Source organism: Pezoporus flaviventris, unplaced genomic scaffold (genome assembly GCF_033815535.1).
Source record: "Pezoporus flaviventris isolate CSIRO_AGI_PZ_B2104156 unplaced genomic scaffold, CSIRO_AGI_Pfla_v1 ptg000013l, whole genome shotgun sequence".
Lineage (NCBI taxonomy): Eukaryota > Metazoa > Chordata > Aves > Psittaciformes > Psittacidae > Pezoporus > Pezoporus flaviventris.
In genome coordinates this window covers 41,711,409-41,735,338 of record NW_026892561.1, presented here as the reverse complement: position 1 = coordinate 41,735,338, position 23,930 = coordinate 41,711,409, and the positions used below count along the sequence as shown (strand labels likewise).

General features: G+C 41.9%; 1 protein-coding gene and 1 long non-coding RNA gene across 4 annotated transcripts in view; one reads left to right on the top strand and one right to left on the bottom strand.

Moving 5' to 3' along the window:
• Positions 1 to 7,461, bottom strand: part of LOC133269029 (uncharacterized) — a 20,776-nt gene extending 13,315 nt beyond the window's left edge. Inside the window, exons 1-2 of one of the 2 annotated variants that reach the window (XR_009743274.1) lie at positions 7,275 to 7,461; positions 4,564 to 4,720 (exon numbers count right to left, since the gene is read on the bottom strand). This is a non-coding gene — a long non-coding RNA (uncharacterized LOC133269029). Of the gene's footprint in view, positions 1 to 4,563; positions 4,721 to 5,214; positions 5,392 to 7,274 lie in introns of those variants that run through there. The other variant, XR_009743275.1, reaches the window with a different exon arrangement.
• Positions 6,712 to 23,930, top strand: LOC133269028 (guanylate cyclase soluble subunit beta-2-like). 2 transcript variants are annotated; one of them, XM_061453018.1, is made up of 16 exons: positions 6,712 to 7,092; positions 7,780 to 7,853; positions 8,691 to 8,785; positions 8,982 to 9,142; positions 9,557 to 9,656; positions 10,805 to 11,025; positions 11,113 to 11,218; positions 12,868 to 12,971; positions 14,510 to 14,726; positions 17,082 to 17,402; positions 18,138 to 18,286; positions 20,491 to 20,637; positions 20,925 to 21,079; positions 22,534 to 22,733; positions 22,819 to 22,941; positions 23,737 to 23,930. In XM_061453018.1, the coding sequence occupies exons 1-16, from the start codon at positions 7,090 to 7,092 to the stop codon at positions 23,886 to 23,888; spliced, it is 2,328 nt and encodes a 775-aa protein (XP_061309002.1). In that variant the 5' UTR covers positions 6,712 to 7,089; the 3' UTR covers positions 23,889 to 23,930. The 2 variants fall into 2 exon arrangements, with proteins under 2 accessions (XP_061309002.1, XP_061309001.1); XM_061453017.1 differs by lacking the exon at positions 6,712 to 7,092 and having other exon boundaries at positions 7,480 to 7,853.

Genomic DNA, 23,930 nt, shown 5'->3' with positions numbered 1-23,930 from the left:
TTTTATGCCTCCTTATTTTCTCAATGTGCATCACTGTGAAAGCTCACGTCCAATTCTTTGTGGGGATCATGGGAACTGCAGTCCTTTGAAAACTGAGACCGTGCTGGACTTTTTCCCCTCCTTAAGCTGTAGAACAGTTTGCCCCCATTGACAAAAAGGATGTTACACTTTGCTTTTGCACAGAATGTATCCAGGTATTTTTCAGTCAAAGATAACACATGGGATATAGCTCACAGATAGGAGCTTTCAAACGAGGAAAGCTAGAGTAAACATGTATTTGTTAATAATGCTATGATGTATCTAAGCACACTGTATAATTAATACTTTCGCAAAATGTTGCTCAGAGGAGTAAAAGCAGCAAGGAAGAGGAATGTTACATTTAAAGTGCCAAGAGAGCATCCATGGTAAGTGGTTTGGTGGGAAAAGGTAGCCAAGGTGAAAGCTTACTAAAAGAAAGAGATGGATGCAATGGAGGGTGGGACAGAATTCAGCCAAGAGGAAAGTAAAGGCATCAGCATATTCAATAAGATATGCAATTTAACAGTTACAGAAAACCTGAGGCTACCTCTTAAGAACAAAACCCCAGATATCTACTATGCCACAATGGAGGATAGCTGGATTATCATTTCCAAAAGTAATGCAGCAATTTCTCACAATGTTAAAGCCAAATAAAGCTACTGCCAGCATTTGCCTGTTACTGGTTTGACATTATTAGGGATGTGCTGCTAAATTGCTCTAGGCTCTTGAGCTGAACTTTTTGATTTCACCTATTGGATGATAGGTGACACAAATAGTACCTGAAAAGCCCCCTTTTCAAAGCACAGGGAAGGGACACTGATGGGATGGAAGAGAAATATACCACAGACTCCTCAGGTACAACCTTGTTTAACAGCACAGCCTGCACGGTCTGGTATTGCACTATTATAAGCACCTTGAGGTCTGTAGTTACTTTTCCAAAGGAACAAGACACCAGAAAGTGACCAAACAGCTCTATATGCTAATTGATTGAGTGATTGATTGATGGCTTGGCTTCATGAGCAAAGATTTGGGAAGGGCTTTAACCGCGCTTACTACAAGCACGATGACCAAGGGCAAGTGGGATATCCAAATCTGGTTGGCAAAAAGGGTGCTTAGGCAATCAGGAAGTGTCTGACCAGGACTGTCAACTCCTAAGCTAACTCGAGCTACCCATGCGCTGGTCCACCCACATGCAGCGTTGGATCTGCAGCTTCCCATGCACCTTCTCACCTACTGTTTAGACCCTCGCCCGTCCATACAGACAAGTAAGAGTGAGCCCTTCCAGCCTGCGCAGTGGATTTTTTAGGTGAAGCACAGCTTGCGCAGACCTGGCCCCACCCTTTACACCTCAGGTTTAACTGCCACGGCCTAGCGAGCTAGGACGGTGACAGCAAAGTCCACAGGTTGTAGGTTTTGTAAGAGTGCCCTTCTCTTCGATGGAAGACCATACGAGGCTAGATGAGCTCCATCAGCCCGGGTCTGAAGAAAGGAGTTTTCCTTCTCCTATGAGGATGGAAATCTTCACTAATGAAGATTCGGGAAGACCTTTACCCATGCATTCTGAACAAGACTGTCATCTCCTGGGTCAATCACAAGTGACCAATGACGCAATAGCACAACAAGTGCCTAGGAGGGTTCTTGGATGCGTTCAGTCATAAGCCCGCAGCTGGTAGCCTCGCGCCAGTGTCTCCTCAGCCAAGCACACGCACCAGGGGTCTGAATCTGTGGCTCCTCTCGTACTGAGCAGGATTACTATTGCAACAACACATCATCATTAGGGTAAAACTAACCTGTCTCACGACGGTCTAATCCCAGCTCACGTTCCCTATTAGTTGGTGAACAATCCAACACTTGGTGAATTCTGCTTCACAATGATAGGAAGACTCAACACCAAAAGATCAAAAAGCGATGTTGCTATGAATGCTTGGCCACCACAAGCCAGTTATCCTTGTGGTAACTTTTCTGACACCTCCTGCTTAAAACCCAAAAAGCCAGAAGGATCGTGAGGCCCCACTTTCACGGTCTGTATGCTAATACGTTTGAGCTATATGGCTCAGAGAACAATGCAGAGGTAATAGCATGCACCAAAGATTGATGAGACTTGGCTTTTACCCATTTTTGCATCATTCTTGACTTCATTCTTCCTGTCTCCTGGATAACTGTGCCGTCTGGGAGCTGCAGCAGGAGCAAGCCTGACTCAGGCAGTTGAGACAAATGATTCTTTGTGGCTTGTTGCAGTGATGTTAAAGCTGGAACAAATTTCATTAAATAGCAATCAGAGTCAAAAATACAAGTAATGAGCTATTTTCTGTGTAGCAAACAAAGATATTAGATGATAGCTTTTGAACGTAAGCAGTGATACAAGAGGCAAGCTAAAGAAAATACCCAGAGGAACATGCACAAAGACTTAACCAGAAAGTTTCACACAGCAAACATACCCACAGGGCCTGTTTCGCCTTCTTCATGACACATACATTCACGGAAGCAGCCGTGACTTCCCCAGCTCAGAGAAGATGAGTGCCAGGACAGGTCATGCACAGGGAGAAAGAAATTCCATGGCAGCACACGTGGAAAGCCAGGGGAGAAGGAACGATGCCAAAGGCGAACCAGCTCTTAGAGCAAATCATTCTTTTCTTCAATTCCCTCCCATCAGTGTGTAAAGGGCACATGTGAATAGATTTTGGACCTGAGCCGGTAACTTTTCCCAACAGTTTTGCAAAGCCAATTTAAATACTATTGACCCAGCCTCCCATCACCAGCTCATCTTAACAGTTAACCAGAAGAATTGGGGTTCTGAAAGCTTTCTTGAGGATAAAACCTGCACTAGTACAATTTCACTGCTGTTGAGTTCATCTACATTAATGACATTTAAATTTTGCTCAGGGTCTTTAATAGGAATTCAAATATAACTGTTGGGGTTTTTATATATCTAGTTCAAAAATTGGAGCCATCTGAACTATGCAGGGCAGCACATCTTCAGTGTTTATTTTTATTCCTAATCTAGACTTTACATCAGCTGTCCTTGTGGTTTGATAGTGTGAAGTACTGGAAGCCTACCAATACATACATATATAAAACTTCCTTTTTGGTTCCTGTTGGTAGAAGGACAGATTCTTTTTCTCTTTGAGTCACTACAAAGTCACTGTTCAGGCTAATTCAAGACAAATGTGAACGCATGATATCTGAACAACTGATGTGAGGCTGCATTTGAAGGAAGTATGCAGAAAAGGATTGTGTCCTAGGGGTCTTCAGTAGGAGAGAGTGCTGGCAACCACTTGGAGAAAGGATTCTGTTACTGCTGTGGTATTTGGGGCTCCAGACGGCAATGTTTAGAATGTGCTCTGCTCAGACGGTTGTGGGAGCAGCCCCTCCACCATGGCGACTAACATATGGCTTTGCACTGTTGCTAATAATCACACAACAGGAAGAAAAATAAGTAAAAAGTAGGACATCCTTGCATACGCAGACGATGAAAGTCTATGGCTGCATTTTCCAAGGCTGTAACCAGAAGTTATAAATTGCTATATTGCATATTTTTGCTTCTCATCTTATTGAAAAAACAGCATATATTTTGCATCTAGCCCATTTATTTTGCTGAACTACTTAGAGCTCAAGGATGCTGTTTAGTACAAGCTGGGTACAAGCACAACAAAAGGCCAAGGGAAATTGACTTCCAGTATAGTTATTTTTTTCAGGTATGGGTGAGTATCTTTTTTGCAAGGCCACAGCACCCCCTTTCCAAATTAATGGATCTTCTGCCACAAAGGCAAAAGAAATATAAGACAAGTTTTCTCACATACTGCTGGGAAGGGTTGCAGGACTTTATGGGGTTAGCAGTACAGTGCTCTAGGCTGCCGTTTGCCTCCTAGACACGTCACTTTTAGCAATCTATAAGGGACTGATACACTTGCTGAGTAGCTGACCCCATCCTCAGCACTAAACACTGAGCTGGCTATGGGAGGATAGGCTGTGCACACATGAAGCCCGCAACTTTTCAGACATACTTCAGCTGAAGGTATCCTGTGCCATTAAGCAACAAGGCTCAGCCTCACAGAATAGAGACCAGAATACCAGTGTGCATTTCTGTCTGAGCTTATCCCCACCCACCCTATGTGTTCTGGAAAGCAAGAAGCCCTCTGAAACTAAAGACATCCTGCTCCAGCCTCTCCTTTACTCCCCCAAATACAACTGCTCTGCTGCAGGTGGTAGTTTGTGTCAATGTCAGGCCACTGTGGCGGGGCCCAGTAAAGACTGGGAGACCTGAATAGACTGCACCAAGAGAGACCATCATCACTGTCACTGGAGCACAGTAACAGACTGAAAAGGGGAGTATTGTTGTCTTCATTTCATACAGAGTGGGCAGAGATACAGAAACAAGTAGGGTGTTTTGTCTTTGATTAAAGACTGGTGATTATACACATAAACAACTGCTGGTCTCAAAATTCTAGGAAGTACCAATTACATTTTGCCAAAGGAATAAAGAAAATTTTTACAAAGTCATGCCACAAGTAGTGTTAATTTTTCTCTCATTTTCTGTTATCTTACTTGGAAGGCTTCTGTTATTCAGCTGGAGATGACAGAGGTGGCTGAGGGCACATCATGGGCCATGAACTGCAAAGGGCGAGCAGCCCAGTGACTTGCACACAAACAATCCTGACTTGCAGAGTCTTCATCCAATTTTCTCTCATAACAACAAACAGATCTGAAAAAATAGTAGGATTAATTCTCTAACCAAAGAAGGTCTAAAGCAATAATGATAAATTTCATTCCAGTATGAACTACTTTGTGCAATACAGATTTAGCATACAGGTATTAATGTGAATTTTGGATAGCTTATCCGAATTGCGTCCCCAAACCTTTTAGGTAGTAGCTAATCTTTATTGATAAAAATCATTGGATTGCATATTTAGGTGTCATGCGTACGATAAGAAAAAGTAAAGATAGTAAAGTACTAGAAGAGAATAAGCAAAAATAATTACTTTACTTGAAAATCTATCCAATCATTCAAGTTTTATAAACCTGAAAATTAGTTTTATTTATGTATAATAGAAATTAATTTATAAATTTTTCATTTCCTTCAGAGTTATCATTCTGATTTGGCATTTCTAGTCTCAAATTATTTGCACTCATAGCAGCAGCAGATTCATGTGGGTAAAATTTGCGCACAAAAAAATCAGTAACCTCGTAGTGACTTACATTAGTATCGATAGCGCTGACAGCCGTGAGCTCCTAACCAGGTTTGGTTTCAGTTACTTTGCAGGCTGCCATGGAGCAGCCGGCCCGGCTGCGCCGTCGACGCCCTGTGTTTAAGGTGACAGAAATGAGGGTGTCTTCATCCTTCCTGCGGGGTGAGCCGTACCGAACGCAGTTCCGCCGCTAACAGCGGGTGGGGAGCGGGGCGCCGGCTCCGGCGGAGAGAAGCACCCCCTAGGGGTCACCCGCCGGGATGCAGTGGGGATGGGGTCTGGGGTCTGGGGGACCGGAACTGCCTCTTGCCTGGCAGCGGGCAAGGGTGCTCCTTACACGGGTGCAGCACAGACAGCAAACCAAGAGAGAAGTCACCTGCTGCCGCGCTGGCCTCTCAGGCCTGTGCTTCCACACATACTTGGTGTTGTCCAGGAAATACAGCGGGGTTTACAGTTACGTTTCTATGCTTAGCAAGCCCTCTAAACCCAGCTGTGGGAATACAGCAGGGACATGGAATTCCGTTAGCTCTCTTTTCCTGAGCCTGGATCCGACCTCACAGCTCTTAAGAAGAAACTCAGGCTGTGGTAGAGTCACCAGTGTTTGCAGGATAGAAGGGCTGAGGGGAGCAGAGAGGAGGCTGCGGGAGGACAGGGACAGCAGGGCTAGTGGGAGGGCTCTGATCATTAAGAAAGCAGCGCCCATGCCCACTGGGGGCTGCCACACGGATTTCGATGTGCATGCTGAACACGTACAGCACCTGTAAAGAGGGCTGAGCGACTGGAGACAGAACGACAAGTACATCTCAGAATCACCAGAGCATGAGCAAAACCCTCCCTGCCAGACTGTCACACTGGCTCAGTACATGGTCCCACAACCCAGCATCAAACAGCAGCAACAAGGTGGGTGAAACAGGGCTTTCATCACCCACAGGGGTGCCTGTACGAATTTGGCTGACAGGGGACAGGAACTCATCTTTATCAGGGGAGAGTGTTTTCCCCCAGACAATTCTCCATTATTTCCTCTCAGGATTCATTTTCCGAAGTGACCTATGAATAATTTTTCCCCAAAAAAGCCCTCCCAACCTAGAGATGAGATAACTAGGGATAAGAGCCAGGCACTAAACTCCATTGACTCATTGCACCTAAAACCAATCATTGTATTCCTGTTAATGTCCCTGCTGCTGTCCTTCCCTCTCAGATGGATTGAGTGGCTGCAAACACAGCCTAGATGATGTGAGCTATAGGCAAGTGGCTTCATCTCCTGCTTCTTGTCAGGCCTGCGGCTGCAATACATGTCTCAGCATCACCCACCAGCCAACTGGAAGACACTGATTCTCCCTACAAACCTATCCTGGGGCATGTGTGGTTGTTGACTCCACCACTGCTGCTCCTGCTTTGCTACGACTGGTTTTAAGAAAGCCTTGTCAAGAGTCACCTCCTCTGGTCACCCTCTCAGCTGCTGGCCCAGCCGGGGCTTCAAGAGGTGGGGACCGGTGTACCTCTGCGCTGGGCAGCCCCCCGTCGGGTCTACCCGCACCATGTCCCGCCTGGCTGTGCCAAAGGCTCCAGCAACGGGGAACCAGCGGGATCGGGAAACTGCGGTCGTGACAGTGATGCCATTTCACCGAGATGCTCTTCGGCATCCCCCGGAATTCCTGCAACACCGGCAACTACGGGAAACCCACGTTTTCTGCTGAGAGACAGGCGGGCAGGCGGAGGGAGCCTCGGCAGAGCGTCCCTGCCTGCGGCCACCGGCTGCCACCGCGGGCGAGAGCGGCGGGGCCGGGCCTGGCCGTGCGGCCGCCCCCCGGGCGAGCAGCTGGGCGGACGCCACCGGCGGCGCTTGGGGAGGCGGCCGGAGCCCGTGGGCGGCGGCGGCGGCAGGATGGTGAGCGGCGGGCGGGCTGCGGGGACTCCGCGGGCCGGGCTGCGGAGACCCGCTGGAGGGGGCGGGCAGCTCGGCCCCGCCGCCAGCCCCGGGCCATGCCGGGCTGCCTCGGGGGAGGGCAGCGGGAGGAGATGGGCGGGAGGAATCGGGACAGACGGCTCTTGGGGACAGACAGCTCCTACCTGAGGGACCAGCGGGGGGCAGGAGGCTAACCCGCGTTGCTTTGGGGGATGTGAACCACACCATCCTTAGGCTGTTGCTGCTGTGAAAGTGCTACTTAGGGTTATTCTCCCTACGTCCCCCCACCCCCATCTCGAGCGTGCCGTTTGTCAGTACTAACGCGAAAAATAACAGTCACGGCAAAGCCAAACTTACCTGCGCTGCGGCAGCGGTGCGTGTCTGCGGTTCAGCCACCGCCGGGAGCGTGCTCCAGGCTGGGTGATCCCGGACCTGGTGCCTCTGGGCCCTTCTCTGCACAGCAAAATTGAGTGCGTTGGCGCTGTTTTTCTGAATGCTTGTGAAATGCTGAGGTAAAGGCTGTGATGTTCACTGGAAGGCATAACTGCTGTCAAATGTTATTGCTTCCTCTTTTGCCACATAAAATCTTAAATGTAAAAAGATGGCATGTTTGGGCTGTATTTTGAAAATAAGTATGGCTTTTCCATGTTCATGTGTTTGCTTTTACAGTATGGATTTATAAATACATGCCTGAAGTCTTTGGTGATTGAAAAGTATGGTGAAGAAACATGGGAAAAACTAAGGTAATGTGTTCCCAATAAATGTAGTGCATTGAAAGAAAATGCTGAGGAATTTAGGAGCAGAGGATTATGATTTCTCACGGATAAACAGCAGCTGATGTGTACCTCAAGTAATTATAAGAAGTAACTAGCAGAGCAAAAGGAAGAGTTTCTTACCTTCACACTCTACTGATTTGTCCCAATTAATTTGTCATATCAGATAACTAAGGATGACATTTAGTCTTGCAGACAGTTGTGAAACAGATTTACTGGCTTACTGGGACAATATCGAGAAGTAATTACACTGAAAAGATGTCATCCTTGATAGGAAGTCAGTTTAATTCCAGCACTTTCAGAAGAGCAACTGAATGTATCATCTCTGGTTTTGCCCTTACTTTATGAGCTCTGTGGTATTTTCTAAGATATAAAGATATATAAATGATACTTATATACAAACACACAATAGCCATTGAAGCCAATATAAAAAAAATAAGTTTTTTGTCAAGCCTGTGGAGACCCAAGGGCTTGATATTTTTGGCATATGGAACAATGACCCAGTAGAGCAGAAGACAAACTAAGACTCCTCTTGCTTGAGCACCCCACAGTATGATGCTAGAGACAGTTTACCATAATATCACAACATGAAACAGCAGAAATGGAGGTAGATGCCACCATTCAGCCATGCTACAGCAACACCTTTAAACCATTAGGGGAAGTAGTGTGTTCCAATATAATGCTTGAAGGAGGAGGTTGAGAAGTGGTTTAACAGCAAACAGTGCTTAAATGAGTGCCAGTTGAGTCACCCAAGCATGTTATATTTACAGCACAGCTAGGACCAGAATATTGTCTTCTCTGTTGCAGACTGCAGGCTGGAGTCCAAGATTCTTTCTTGACTTTTGAGGTTTACAAAGATGAGATCACAATGCAGCTCGTTGACAAAGCCTGCAAAATATTAGGTAAGTGTCACTGTGCCTCAAAAAAATGAACCATCCTGGGTTAAGCCTGAGACTGCAGCCTAGTTTTTAGTCTCCTGTGCTCTTTGGAATACTTTCCCTATGTGGCAGCTTTTCTGCATTCACTCTTAATCCACCTGACAACATTTCAAGAGCTTCCATTCCTTTCTTATTCTTCAAGGTACCTTTATTTTGCCAGGTGTTCCTGCTGACATGGTTCTGAGAGAGTTTGGAGAGTATTTCTTTGAATTCTGTAAACGCTCAGGCTATGACCACATGCTGAGGACACTGGGTGGAAATCTCTATGAGTTCATAGAGAACCTGGATGCATTGCACAGCTACCTGTCCCTTTCTTACCAGGCAAGTTCAACTAGTAATTACTGAGCAGGTATGGGTAGACTCTGCCAGAGGTTGCAGCCCGAGGAACAGCATCTCATAGGTGTGAATATATAAAAATATATATACATAAATAATAGAAAAAAGGCTATAACAGGCTCTCCTACGTTCTGAAATGAATAACTCCAAAGTGTTAGGGCTGTTTTAATATTTTTTTTTTTTCTGAGTAGTCCTCAGCATTAGATATTATTTAGACCATTGGCTCTAATGCACGGTAGATTTTCCTTCACAGGTAAGCATAGTTAATTTTCTGGTATTCAGCTTATTCACATGACTGCTTATTTTACTAAGACATGGGATGCTTTTGTACAAGTGGAATTCACCAGTTTTCTTCCTCAAAAAAAGATACTGAAGAGTTTTTTGTTTGTTTTTCCTCAGGAGATGAATGCACCATCTTTTAGGGTAGAAAAGAATGAAGATGGGTCAATGCATTTACATTACTATTCAGACAGAAGAGGTCTGTGCCATATTGTGCCAGGTAATCAGATAGAATGCAGAGTGCAGATCAGCTGGTAATGCATTATATATGCTGCATAATCATATAGTTGCAGTCACACTTTGATCAGATTTCAGAATCATTTTTCAGCTAAGGACTGGCCACAGAATTGGAGCCTGATAGAATTTAGTCACCAGATACCTGCCCGTGCTATTTTCCTACTGCCTGATCACTCCTAGCTCCCAGTAGCTTCTATCAAGACTTATGATACAAAAATGCAGGCCATAAGGGTCCATTCCTGCTATAGAACGCCTATAGAATTGCCTTCCTGGAAGAAAAAATAAAGTGCATGGTGTGTATTTTGTCCAACTGTTGATCCTTTCTCAGAGACTCCTGCTCCTTAAATTACAGTGAAATAGAAATGATAGTTGAAGACATCCACCCATTCATCCGGTAACAAATAGTCCTCCAGTATATGCAGTCTGTAAAACTAGTATTGACCCCTGCTCAAAACTGAATCCTTTACCAGCATTTTTAGGAATCTCCACAGTTGTACTTCTGCAAGGGCTAAATAACTGTAAGTCTGTTAGAGATGATCATATTCATTTCTTTCATAGATACCGCTGAATTTAGAAGCTTACCAAAACTTACCTCTTTGTCAAAACTCATTTCATATTCCTATTGAAGCACAGAACTATTTGGAATATCAGACAGAGCTTTTCATGTAATTGTCCAATATTTCACCTAATAGCTAAGCAGAAATGAGAGGACTGATGTTACATCTTCATGAAAGATAATTCCTTCCTTTCAAAAGAAAATGGTCTGCAACAACAGCAATGGATTGTTAAGCTCTTTAGAATCCCTGCACTTTTTGAGTTAATAGGAATTAATATTGTTGGTATGTATGACTACTTGGACACATTCTTCTAATATCCTGCTGAGCTGCTTCTAGTGAAAATAAGTATTTGGCATCAGACAAGGAAAAAGAAACAGTAACTTTAAAACTTATCTCTTATGCACATATTCTTATCACAACAATAATAGTAGGAATGACATAGGTTGCTTTCTACTTCCAGCGTCTTTTGGAAAAATGATTTTAGGAACAGTGAAATTCCACTGTGGGCCCTCTTAAAAGGGGAAATGGAAAGGGTTTGTTCTTGGCAATACTTTGTCTTTTGTTTCTCCTTCAGGAATTATTGGTGCAGCAGCCCTGGATTTTTTTAATATTGAGCTTTCAATGGAAATAGTCAATCAAACAGAAGAAGAAGAAAGAACTGGGAAAAAAGAACATATTGTTTTTCTTGTTACTCAAACCCCTGTATTTTCATACAAGGAAAGAAGTGAATTTTCTTCCTCACATCAACATGTTCCTGACTCTGCAAAACAAATTGAGAACCAACAGAATAAAGAGGTATTGTAATAGTCATTATCATTGTATTATTAAGATATGATTAAAATAAAAACACCCTTGAATTTCCCTCTGGATTTATTTCAACAGGACCTTGAAAAAGGCAAGAATGCAGTTAGAGACAGAGGAAGCTCTGTTTGTCCTGTCAAGAAAAGTCACTGGAAAACAATAAGAGGAATAATTACAGTAGGAAGAGGTGAGAGATCATTCAAAGGGATCTTGTCACCATTTCTGAGTCTTCAGTAAGACAGTCAGTAAGCCTCCCCCTCTCCACGAACCATTTTAAAGTTACCATTCATATTTCCTCTGCCTCTTTTCAAAATGTTTCTGGTTATGTTTCTTTTGGTTAGACACTGGTTATCAAAGGAAAATTGCAGATAATAAGCATGCTTAGTAATGACAGACACTTACATGGAATATGACCTGTCACTTCTGTCTCTTAAACAGGATTTTCATCTGAAATGTATTCTTCTATAAAATGACATTGTGTGGTACTTTTGATATTTTCTTCTCATGTCACCAGACATCATCTAGCCTGATGATGAATTTAAGAGTGTTTAACTTAGTAGCTGCTATCCTTTCCAAAGTTACCAATTGTAGTTAATTCTGAAAGCCAAATTACACCTACTGCTACCAAAAATCTACTGCCAATCTAGTAATCTCTGTTTATACCTTCATATATGATATGTTTATATATCTTTGCAAAACAGAAGGATTTTTTTCTGTTAGGATCTTTTAACTCCCCAAGAGGAATGAGGATCTAGCTCAGTATTGCCAAAATATCTGGATTCTGTGTGGAGTGAAAAACTGAACCTGCTACCATCTGGTGCAATGTCACATGCATTACAAGGGAAGATATATTGAGTAATGAATTAACATATACTCAAAATAAAACTTTAGAGTAGCATTATTACTTAAAAACAGAATAAAATCCTTTAACAATAAGTGTAAGGGTTATCAAGATCCAGACTTTGAAAAATGAAAAACCCATGCTGACTTACCCTGAAGCAGTAAAAGGTATAAACTTGGGGCCTGCATTTGTAATCTTCTTCACTAGGCTCCTAAATGACTTGAACATTTGTTATCAAAGAATTTACTGTAGTAACTGTTGTAGCCACCTTCTGGGGGACAGAGATCACTTGAACTAATCATCCTTTTGATCATTGTGGGTTACTGGATAATCCAGTTTATACTGCAAAGATCAAAGGCTTTAGGCGCTTCAGTTAGATAAGTCCTTTCGTTTTACTCATTCATTTTAGAGAAATATCTGTTTGCTAGATCTGTAGATAGCTCCTCTGTAGATCTGTGACCATTTTGTAAAAAACCTCCAGGTAAATAAAATAGAAACCAAACAGTGATTTGATCTTTGTGCTATGAATTACAGTTCTTATTATAGGAGACTGAAACCCAGACCATGCTGGATTTTTTATCCGTAAGTGGTCCTTAGTAGCCAGCAAAATATATTAAATGTACTTCTGTGTACATTATTTGTGTGATACAGCTGTATTATATTGCTATGATATCTGCAAATTCATAGAGCAGTAATGTCTACAGTTGTTTGTCTAGTCTTACTGTTTGTTTCCACGTAACTTCATGTATCTAATGCTCTGTGCTTTTTGTGTGGTTAGATTTTGACCTCTCAGCCTACTCAGGTCGGTTCCTAATCAGCTGTGGATTAAACTGCAGAGCATTTAGCACAGATGTATGCACTTTTGTGGACCCACACACAGTTTACTTTGTCTTTGCTCATTATGATATAGGGTCCAGTCTCAGTGCTAAAAGGTAATGCTGACTGGTTTCATGAGGTGCGACCCAATTAAAAGCTACACATTTATCTTGCCACAGGTAAGCTCCTGAGAGGATTTGATCCTGTTTATCCTAAGAGTCTTTGGATTGACACAAAAACATTTTGCAATGGACTTCCTTTTCATATGGTTTTTGACAAACAGGTAGGACAAGCATGTGGTAAGGGCCTTTAGTTTGCATAAAACATATAGTAACTTTTTTCTGTTTTGGCTGTCCTACGGTTCACTGCTGTGTGTGCTCTGTATACAGCGCACACTCATTTGCAGGATTTGCAGAAGTGCTCCATACAGTGACAAGTAATAGGAAGTCACTCATAACAATTGGATCTGGATCATTTCAGAGAGGGATCTCCTTTGAATTTATTGAGATTACCACATCTGAAAGAGCTGCAAATATGCCAACAAGGTTTATTGCAGCAGCCTATTCGTTACCAAACACTGAACAGAATTTTCTGAGGTTCCTGGCCACCTTCCTGTACTTGGATGTGCCAGAGACATGACCCATCCTTTAAACTGGCTTTGTACTTTTGTACTTGTAGCTAGTCACCCTCTCTTCCCAGTTATTAATCTATCCAAAGGCTTTTGTAAGGCTTTGCCGTCAGCTGAGGCTCTACATGTTCCTGCTGCAAAAAGCCAGCTATCTACTAAATCTGGCAGCATGCAACCTCATCTAGTAGGAACTAGACCCAAAAATCTCTGTATCTTCCAGGGAAGGATTGAGTGTCCTCTTCTGTGCACACATACTATACAGCAATGGGATTGCCCTTGTCTTGGCAGGGACTGCCCTGAGTCTGGTTTCTAGCCAGCCCGAGTTCCCACCAAGCTACAGTTCCTCTTGCTCACAATTCTGTACATAGAATTTTATCTTAAGATAAAGGGAGCAAAGAAAGGAGAAGCTGAGAATAGGACAATAGGACAGCAGAAAAAAAAGGCTGAATACAGGCACTCAGGGCACATGTTTTGGCATCATACCAATAGAGATTCCAGAACACATAGTCCAGAATGCATAGTCCGCTTTTTGCCACTGTCCACATTAGCCAGAGTTTTAAACCTTTCAATACACCCAGTCTGCATAATTTGATAAAATTACTAGTGTGGAGAGAGGGCAAGTCCTGCATACTGGTAGCTACGTCAGAGCTTCAGTAACTCTGATGACAAGCAGTGAAGGCAGTGTGGATATTTCTGCAAGAGTTAAACACTGATGTATGGTCAGCAGGCTAAAAGAGAATAACTAAACCTCTACACAGCAATAGTTAAGAGAAGGCAACCCATGGCATCCATTAGAAAATTAATATTTGCCAAAACATTTTATGCCACAGTTATTTTCTTTCTGGAACACAAGGGACACTGTGATATTGCTAATTTTCACTTGCAGCTATCTGTAAAGCTATTTGTTAGGCCTGCACAAATGTAAATAGATAACTTCTTTTCTTTTTAACTATCGAAAGGGAAGAGCATTTGGATAATAACATTCCTTTCTGGGGACTTTGTCTTGCTGTGAAGGACACTCATTCAGAGCTTTGTTGTAAACCACTAATAAAATAGAAACTTTGCTCAGAAATAAGCTATGTAGTATAGCAAACCAAAGTGCATGTAAGTGTATAAACAATGATCTGCTATAGCTTGGCCTGAACCTAAACAGGATGTGAATTATAATACATTGTCCATATTCTCTTTTTAAGCTCAGAGTGAAGCAAGCTGGTGTGAGCATTCAAAAGATTGTACCTGGCCTTCAGAACATGGGCATCTGCTTGGATCACTATTTCAGTATTGTTCACCCAGAAGTACCCTTCACCATCTCTAGCATCCAGAAATTCATCAACAGTCAATTTGTTTTCCAGACTAGAAGAGAGATGATGCCAGAGTCATGGAAACAACGGCCAATGCTAGAGCTGAGAGGTACATCACTGTTTTCAGTAGCTAAGTGTTCATATTAAATCAGGAATTATGCTGGAGTTGAACTAATGCATTTCTGTAGGCTCCTCGTTTCACATAAATCCTATAAATGGCTTTGCCTTTGTGCAGTGAGGAGAAGATCGCATGGCTCTGATTAAAGACAGTACTATAAGATACTTGTAGACAAATTCAGCTATTACCTCACCAGATTTTGAAGGCTTTCAGTCGAAGTAACACCTGTGTTTCCATTTGAAAGGCTTAGAAAGACACTGTTTTCCCAATGCTGAAAAATCATCTTTGCAGGTTTCCTGAGTAACAGAGGCAAGGTCAAAGGAGGATTAGATTGTTTTCTGAACCACCTCTAATCTCAGTTATTCAGAGTCACAGAATTGACTCAACTCCAGTTGAGTTTGGAAGGGACCTCTGGAGATTGTCTAGTCCATCCCAACTCAAAGCAGAATCAACTACAGCAGGTTACTTAGGACTGTGTCTAGTTGGGTTTTGAGTATGTTCAAAGATGGAGACTCCACAACCTCCCTGGGTGACCCATTCCAGTGTTTAACCACCCTTACAGTTAAAAGGTTTTTTCTATGTTTAAATGGAATTCCTGCATTTCAGTTAGTGTCTTGTGTCTTTTGTCCTTTCATTGGATAAAACAAATAATCTTTTTTACTCCCTCCTATGAGGTTATTTATAAATATTGATTTCCCTCCTGAGGCTTGTCTTCTGTAGGTTGAACAACCCCAGCTCTCTTAGGTTCTCTTTACATGACATATGGTCCAGCCTATGCACCTGATACAGAATTGTTTTGCCCTGCTAATTTCTTTGCCGAAGGAATTACTACTTTGCACATGGAACAGCATCTTAAACCCAGCCACCCAGCACAGGCAGTGCCAGTTCACAGATATTGGGTTCCATCTCTGCCACATACAGACAGTAGTGAAACATGCAGTGAGCATTCCCATGATAATACAATTAAAGCATCACTCCTACCAGTGATGCTCCATTCCTGTTTGCTGGGCAAGGAGGGGCAGAGGCAAGGGAAATGCTTAGAGACAAAGTCCTGATAACATTGCTACTGTTGGAGGAAAGAAACGGCTTCCCCTGTGCCTTCATGCATTTTGATTCCTAAAATGTGAATACATGATTCATTCTTAATTTATGCCTTTGAGGGGTGTTATGTGCTATTGGCTGGGTTTCAAGTGCGGATAAAAATAGATTAGTTAGCTGTGCTTTTAGTTTTTGTAGTCACATTTTCAGATCCTGATTTCTGTCTTCACCCCCTGCCCCCTCCACCCCCCAATGTTACATAAGAATTTACAAATTGGAATTATTTTATTTGCTTGATTTTTCTGAGAGGAATGAGTTTGGAATGATTTTCTCCTGTGTGCAAGTAACTGTAATGGCATTTGGTTTAAGTGTTCTGTGACCTCAATTTTGCTCCTGTGAACTATGTAACATGGCCTAATTTTCCCTTCTCTCCTTTCACCTTTACATAATGAGTGCCAAATCTGGTATTCCTGAGATTCAGTAAGAAATAGAGATAAGGGAGACCTTGAAAAAAAATAGTGCTACCAAAACAAGGAACTTTAGTCACAGGTACAATTTGACTTCCTCTTATGCTATCAGGGTTAATTCACATGGTATATCTACTGATCCAATCTGCTGCTCATCCAGTAGCCCTGGGGATGGGGTGAGAGAAGAAGAAATAAATAGGAATTCCTAGATTGCTGTTCAGAAACTGAGGATACTTATGAAGCAAATAAAAAATAGTAACAAACACATAACCAAATCTCAATTGAGAAAACAACAACTCACCCCCCCACCAAAAATCAATTCTACTTTTCAGGCATTTTTGTACATGCTTATTTAGGTGATCATAGTGACTGAAAGCTCCAGCTCCCAGGAAGGAAAGCTCTGCTGATTTTATTTGGCCTACATATTATCCACTATGAAATTAAACTTTGAATGTTTCACTTAATCTCAGTTCCCCTGTGCATGATGCTGACTGACTGGATTCAGGAACAGCTCAAGAGCTAGTAGCAGAGGAGAGATGCTGTGAGCACTGGGGTTCCTCATGAAAAGGAGGGACCTGAAGCATGGTTGGGCTCTGCCTAGCAGTTGCAGTGAGTGAGTGACTGCTCTCTGGGTCCTGATTATCTTTTTATTTGCCTCGTGTACCTCCTCTAAACAAGTCCAGCTCTAATTCCCTGAAACAGAGTAATTACTATATTGATCCGGACCCTACCAAAAGACACTGTCCTTAGAACTCGCCCCCTAAAATTGAGATCAGCAATGCTGAGTATCATGTGAAAGTCTAAGCTGCTGAAAACTCTTACCAGTACTTGTTTCAAACAGGCCAGATGATCTGGATGGAGTCTCTGCAGTGCATGCTCTATCTCTGCTCGCCTTTGCTTCGCACTTTGCATGAACTGGAAGAGCGACAGATGCATATTGCAGACATTGCACCTCACGACGTGACCAGGGATTTGATTCTTCTCAATCAGCAGCGACTGGCAGAGATGGAGCTCTCTAACCAGCTGGAGAGGAAGAAGGAAGAATTGCGGATACTGTCAAAGCACCTGGAGGAAGAGAAGAAAAAGACTGAAGCTCTGCTCTATGCCATGCTTCCTCAGCATGTGGCCAACCAGCTGAAAGAGGGGAAGAGAGTTGAGGCAGGTGAATGAACAGGATGCATTCATGCACCAGGTGATGGTGATAGAGGGACGGGGGTGCTGGCACAGTCCTTTGCCACTATCATGGAGTACATTTTCAACTTGGTGACATTCATGGGTAGGAGGAGGATCACAGACCCTTAATCTCTCTGGTAATAAAGATTAGACTACTCTTAAACAAAGCTTTGGAAGCTGTTTGCAAAATAGTTTCCTAGGAGGTGAAAGGTGGTAGTAACTGACCGCTCAGGGAACAAAATTCAGTGTTTCAACAGTAAACTGAGATTTTGTTTTTAACATGGTCATAAAAGGAAATGGGGTCTCAAAAATGAAAGGAATAAAGAAATTGCTTTTTCCTGGAAAATTCTCACAGTTCATCTTTGCTATCTATAAAGCTAGCACCATCATGATTCCCATTTTTATTAAGGACAGCAAGTAAGAGGATGTTTTGATTTCCTTTAGTAAGCATACATATGAAGTTAGGAATAAAGAGCTGAGTATATCCTGAATATGGATGAACAAAGGGATGTATTCAGATGCCTGGATTGAAATGTGCGATGATTCTTATATTTGATCGACATCTCTCTTTCATATCAGCAGCCGTATATGAGTATTACAATTGATGGGTCATATGTCCAGAAAAATGATGAGAAAGTAATATTTGCAAATAGGTCTCAAATAGATGGTGTGGTTGTCCAGCTATTACAAGTACTGGTCTTACTACTGGTCTTTCTGCTCACAGGAGAGTTCAAGGAGTGCACTATATTGTTCAGTGATGTTGTGACCTTTACCAACATTTGTGCCCAATGTGAGCCTATTCAGATAGTTCTCATGTTAAATTCAATGTACCTGCGATTTGACAGACTGACCACGGTGCATGATGTGTACAAGGTATGTACTCATCGACAAAGGCTGTAGAAATCACCTGGGAAAAGATTTTGCTGTTGTCGGGTTATTTTGTTTGTTTTATGTTTACATGCACTTAAATCCTCTTTGCTCCAGCATGATTTTAAGTAAGCCATAAAATATTGCATATTTGTAGTGGCCACAGAGAGAAATTGAAAAACAGGCAGAGGTGTGATTAAATATGTTTAAAATTTTCAGACATGTCAGTCATGGGTTAGTCGCTTTCCACAGCATTGCACCAGGATGCTGTTCTTTCATACATCTCTTTCAAATGCCTACCAACACAATGGCATATCCTAGTTTATGGACCAATTTGAATAATTTTCCTAGTTCTTTTATTCCAATCTGTTGTAAATAGGTCACTATGTCCCCTTCAGTGGGAAATGACATTATAAACTCTACCCATATAATACTTCAACTTTGTTTGCTTCATGGAGATCTCCAGCAATGGTATAGATCTCCTGTTGACCCCAGAGAGCATTGAATAGATCTAAACTGTAATGTATGTCTTGTCTCCAAACTGTGCTGGAAGGGTCAGAGCCCTGGTTGACATATAATAATAGCATTATTAACATCTCCAGAACTACACAGATTTGACTAGCTGAAGAGCCAGTTCTAAGTTTCTGTCTGTCCCCACCACATTAATTATTTAGGAAGGAAGGAATAGTAAAGGGTGAAATCCAAGTCTCATTCATTCCTTGCTCAGGCAAGGCATGCAGTTCATCCTGCAATACATTGTAGTAGGAAATCAGAAGCATTTCTGACTTGGCGAGGAAACTGTGTTTAATAATTGAAGCATTCAGGATATGGCCCACAGATTTGGGGATAAATTAGCATTATATTCTAAATCATCCGTCATGAGTAAATTATCTGTCACTATAATAATCTCCTTTTGATGCCTGTATATAACTCTTATTAATATTGAAGGAGGTGACTAGGGTACAGGAGTGAGGTTGAGATTACTATTTCAGGGAACTGAGAAAGAAATAAAATACTTAAATTGATCAAAGACACTTGGCCCAAGCTTATAAACATCTGAAGGTATGAATAAAAATCTTGTCAAATTAAATCTCCTGCCATGACTGAAAAATAATTAGGGTATCTATTTGCATTAGTAGCTTTTTACAGTTGTTTTTAATTTGCTACAGAAAATTACTGCATTACTATGGGGTTGGCTATCTGACAGAAGGCACATACAAGAATGCATTTTTCAAGACTAACAACCTGAACAGTTTTAAGTCATTATGTTAATGAACAAACCCAAAGATGAAATTATGTTCCTGCTCCTCTGTTGGTGTTCATTTTTAGGAAATCAAATTAATCTGATTTAAACTGATCTGTTACTTATTGGTTGTAAATGTAACAGTGAAGTCTTGTAAGAGCAGATTAGAAAATTTCCTTAATGTGTAACAGTTTTTACAGTGAATTTTAGACATTTGAGAATTCTCTGTTGCAAACAGGCCTATTCTATACCCAGGGACAAAGCCCAAACTATTTCTCAGGTGCCTTATCATGCACTTCAAGGGAACTGGATGCCTGAAGGAGGACAAACCCTTCACCATTTGTTTCACATTCTGCAGCTTGTTGTGGGAAAACAGCTGGTTGTAAGGAAGGATGCTCCTGAACTGCTTAGTTAACACTTTGCATTCTCTGACATACTGGAGATTGGAGGTTTCTTAATTGCATGTGAACCCCTTAGTAATAATAATCAGCAGTGAGTAGGCTCCCTTGCTGTATTGTGGCTTTAAGAAAAAAGATGTCTTTTGAAGAAGAAACATGCTTTTAACACCACTGGTGAATTAGAGTTAATTAAGAGGATTCAGCTGGCAGATAACCTCCTGGCTCAGGAGTCTGTGCCTGGAGATAGCTCTTTGCATATAGGTCTGCCCTGGGTAAGAGAAAGACAAAAAGTCTGATACTTTCACAGCATCTCTTTCTCCTTAGCATCTGTGATGCTGATATCTAAAATGTGTCAGGTAAGCAGGGACAGAATGCATTGGAATTTTTAATGTGAAGTCAAGAAAGATCCCATCTCAAGGAAAGTCACATGTGCTAGACCTCTTTTGTGATTGGAAACATCTTTTAGAAGAAAGGGGGAGTTGGTGCAGAGAAGAAAAGCCCCAGACAGCAAAGCACTAACCTGAGCAAGACATATGGGATGCTGACGTACTTGTCCCTCTCAATTAAAGGTGGAGACAATTGGAGATGCCTATATGGTAGTAGGTGGGGTCCCTGTGCCTGTATCCACTCATGCTGAGCGAGTTGCTAACTTTGCCTTGGGGATGATAATAGCAGCTAAAGATGTGCAGAATCCAGTTTCTGGAAACCCTATCCAAGTAAGTTGTTAACACAAAGGTGCATGTGTGTCTGTCTGCTTCTTGGGTTGGTCTTACGGTTAATATATTGCAGTAGGATATCAAAGAGCTTCTTCTGACTCCTCTGTGACTTTGGGAAAGGCCCACATGGGTACATTTTTCATGAAGAGCATCTCCCTGTGGATATTTGATATTTTACTGATGTCCATTGTTGTGTTAGGATGATTTTCTTAGGTGGCTGGATAGCATTAAGAAAGATGTTAAATAATAAGTGACATTTTTGGGGGGTGTTTTATGTCTTTGTAAAGATTAGAGTTGGGATCCATACAGGTCCTGTTTTGGCTGGAGTTGTTGGAGAGAAGATGCCTCGTTACTGCTTGTTTGGAGACACAGTGAATATAGCTTCCCGGATGGAGAGTCATGGTGTCCCAAGTAAAATTCATCTAAGCTCCAGTGCCTATCAGTGAGTAACTGTGATGGACACTTTCCCGGTTAAAATCTGGGCTAAACCCAACTGCCTCGGCAACTGCAGCTTTCAGTGTTTCATGTAGATGGCGCTGTGTTCAGTCACTGATTTCTGCAGCTTACTGACAAAAATCATGGCTTGCAAAGAGTTTTATTCATTCTATTTCAAATGCCAGAGGTTTGAGTTTTGATCCTAGAGAACAAACTGTGGGAAAAAAATAATTGTGATAGCTTATTTAGAAGTACGGATAGAATGATGTGGATGTTAGAAAGGCACTTAGAACATTTAATAACCTGCATCTCTCTGAGCACAACAATTTGTGGTGAGAAAGAATTAACTGCTTAAACCACTGTCCTATTCATGCAGGGAGTAATTTACTTTCCTAAACCTCATGTCACTAAAATCAAATACTGTATTTCAAGGATTTTATGTATGCCAGAAGTGGAAGCGAGGACAAGCTCAAAGGAGTACAAAAACATTGTTTGGGCACATAAAAATGATATTAGGAAAGCTAGAGCTCAACTAGTATTGAAATAGCCAAGGAAGGTTTGAAGGCAGTAAAAGGAGCTTCTGCTGTGACATCAGAAAAGTATAAACGGAAACATGGACCTGCTGTGGCAGGTGATTTAGTGACAGTGCCCTGAATAAAGGCTGAGTTACTCAAGGCCTCTCTTGCCTCTGTCTTCACTGACAAAGTCTTCAAGGTTCTTGCACCTAGAGTCAGGGTTCAAGGAGTAGGTAAAGTACCAGTACTGGAAGAGGATCAGAGCTGGGGTCTTTTGAGAAATCTTAATCTATTGAAGTGTATTGGATTAGATGGGATGCCTCCAAAGGTAATGAGAGCGCTGGCTGATGGCATTACAGTGCTGCTGTCATCTTTGGAAGGTCATGAAGACCAGCAGTGTAGGAACTCAAGAAAGCCAGATGTTACATCTATATAGAAAAATTGGTGAACTATAGGCTGGTCAGCCTCATGTCAGCCACATGACATGTCAGCTGGTGAAAATCAAGTTTTCTTGGGAGCCATTTTTGACACATGAAGAAGGCAATTGGGAATAGCCACTCTGGATTTGCCAGTAAATCATGACTGATGAACTGATTGAATCATGATTGCCTTCTCTGATGAAATAAATGGAGATAGTTTTGTCAAACTGATATTGGCTGCCTCAGTTCTTAATTTCTATTTACTGGTCAGTAAGAACCCTCCACCATACTAGAGTATTTGACTATGTGATCCATTGATTTTTGATCAGGCTGTACATGGAAAGCTATAAAAGCACAGCAGGCTTGAATAAACAGTCGAAACAAACTCTCAGTTTTTCATGGATCAATACTGGTTTTCCCAGACTGTTGTGATTAAATTGCTTAGATTACAATATCTTATCTAAAGCACTGGTGTCAGTTTTGGTAATCTTGAATTTTCATGTGTCATTTTGCTTCTGATACTTTAGATGCCTAAAATACAAGAATTTTGAGATGACTGAAAGAGGAGAAATAGAAGTAAAAGGCAAAGGGAAAATGCACACATACTTCCTCATTAGAAATAAAACTGCAACTGAGAATGAGATAATGGGAAGGCCAATGAAAGACTTAGATTCTGGCCGCGAATCTGCTCAGTCCATTCAAGAAGGCAGGATGGAAACAACACCAGGTAGAGTCAACTTGACATAGCTTTTCCTTCTTGAACAAATGAATGTTAATACAACTCAGTTAAGTATCTTTTTCTGTTCTTTCAGCTACTCAGACTCAGCCAGAGAAAGACCAGACTCCAGCCATTGCAATGAAATATACTGATGGCCCCACAGATGAACAGAACAGCCTCAAAAGAAGAAATCAAGCCAAAATTGCAGATTTAACAGGTAGTTATTCAGTTACCATCCAACAAAGACAACAGAACTAGGAAGTAACTGAGGCTTAATCTTGCAGCATCATTATATTCCTCTTCTGAATAACCATTGTTTTACTCGAACCAGGAATTCATGCCAACATGTCATGCTGGTGAAACTAACCATTCTGCACACTGCTCAGGGCCAAACAAATACACTTTCAGAGCAATCCCAGGTGTTAATTGTGCACTAGGGAGAAAGAAGCTGACATAGCTGTCAAACCCCAGAGTCCTTCTGGCAGTGCAGAACAGAATGGCTAAATGTTAGACCGCTCTTCCCATGAACAGCACCATTTGTTCACGCATACTTTTTTTTTCTCCTAGAAAAGCTGTCATTATTTGTAGTTATGGGAAAGCCCTTATTGACTCCAGCCCGAGAAAGAGAGACATCACTGGCTATGCACCTGGCTGTCCTCAAGCTGGTTTCCTGCAGGAGTCAGAAGGATTTATTGCCATGCCCCAAGTTCATTTTCTTTTGAAGTAGCTGATACTTAATTTGATCAAATTTGATGCCAATAGTCTAATCTAATGCATTTGATTTACACTGCATGATTTGGTATGCATTTGGTGCCATAATAGTCTAATCTAATGCAACTCTACTGATGTATTTTGTGCATTTTATACAGACAAAATATGTTGTTGCTGATTACTAGGAAATGTTTTACTCGCTTTCCTCCCACCTGCTTAGATGTGGTGGTTAATCCATGGTGCTGACAAACACAAACCTACAGTCATTAAAAACTCACACTGAATGAGTATTTCATTTCAGGCAAAACTTACGATACCAAAAGTGATGGGAGTCTCCATGGCAACCAGCATGCAGATGATGGTTCTTGTCCTCCAAACCAGGGAAGAGTCAAACCTGCTACTGAAGAGCCACGGAATAGAAACATTCGTTCTAATTTTTGCACTTTACTCTAAGTTTCTTACTTTTTACATTTAAACAAAGCAACTTTATTATGA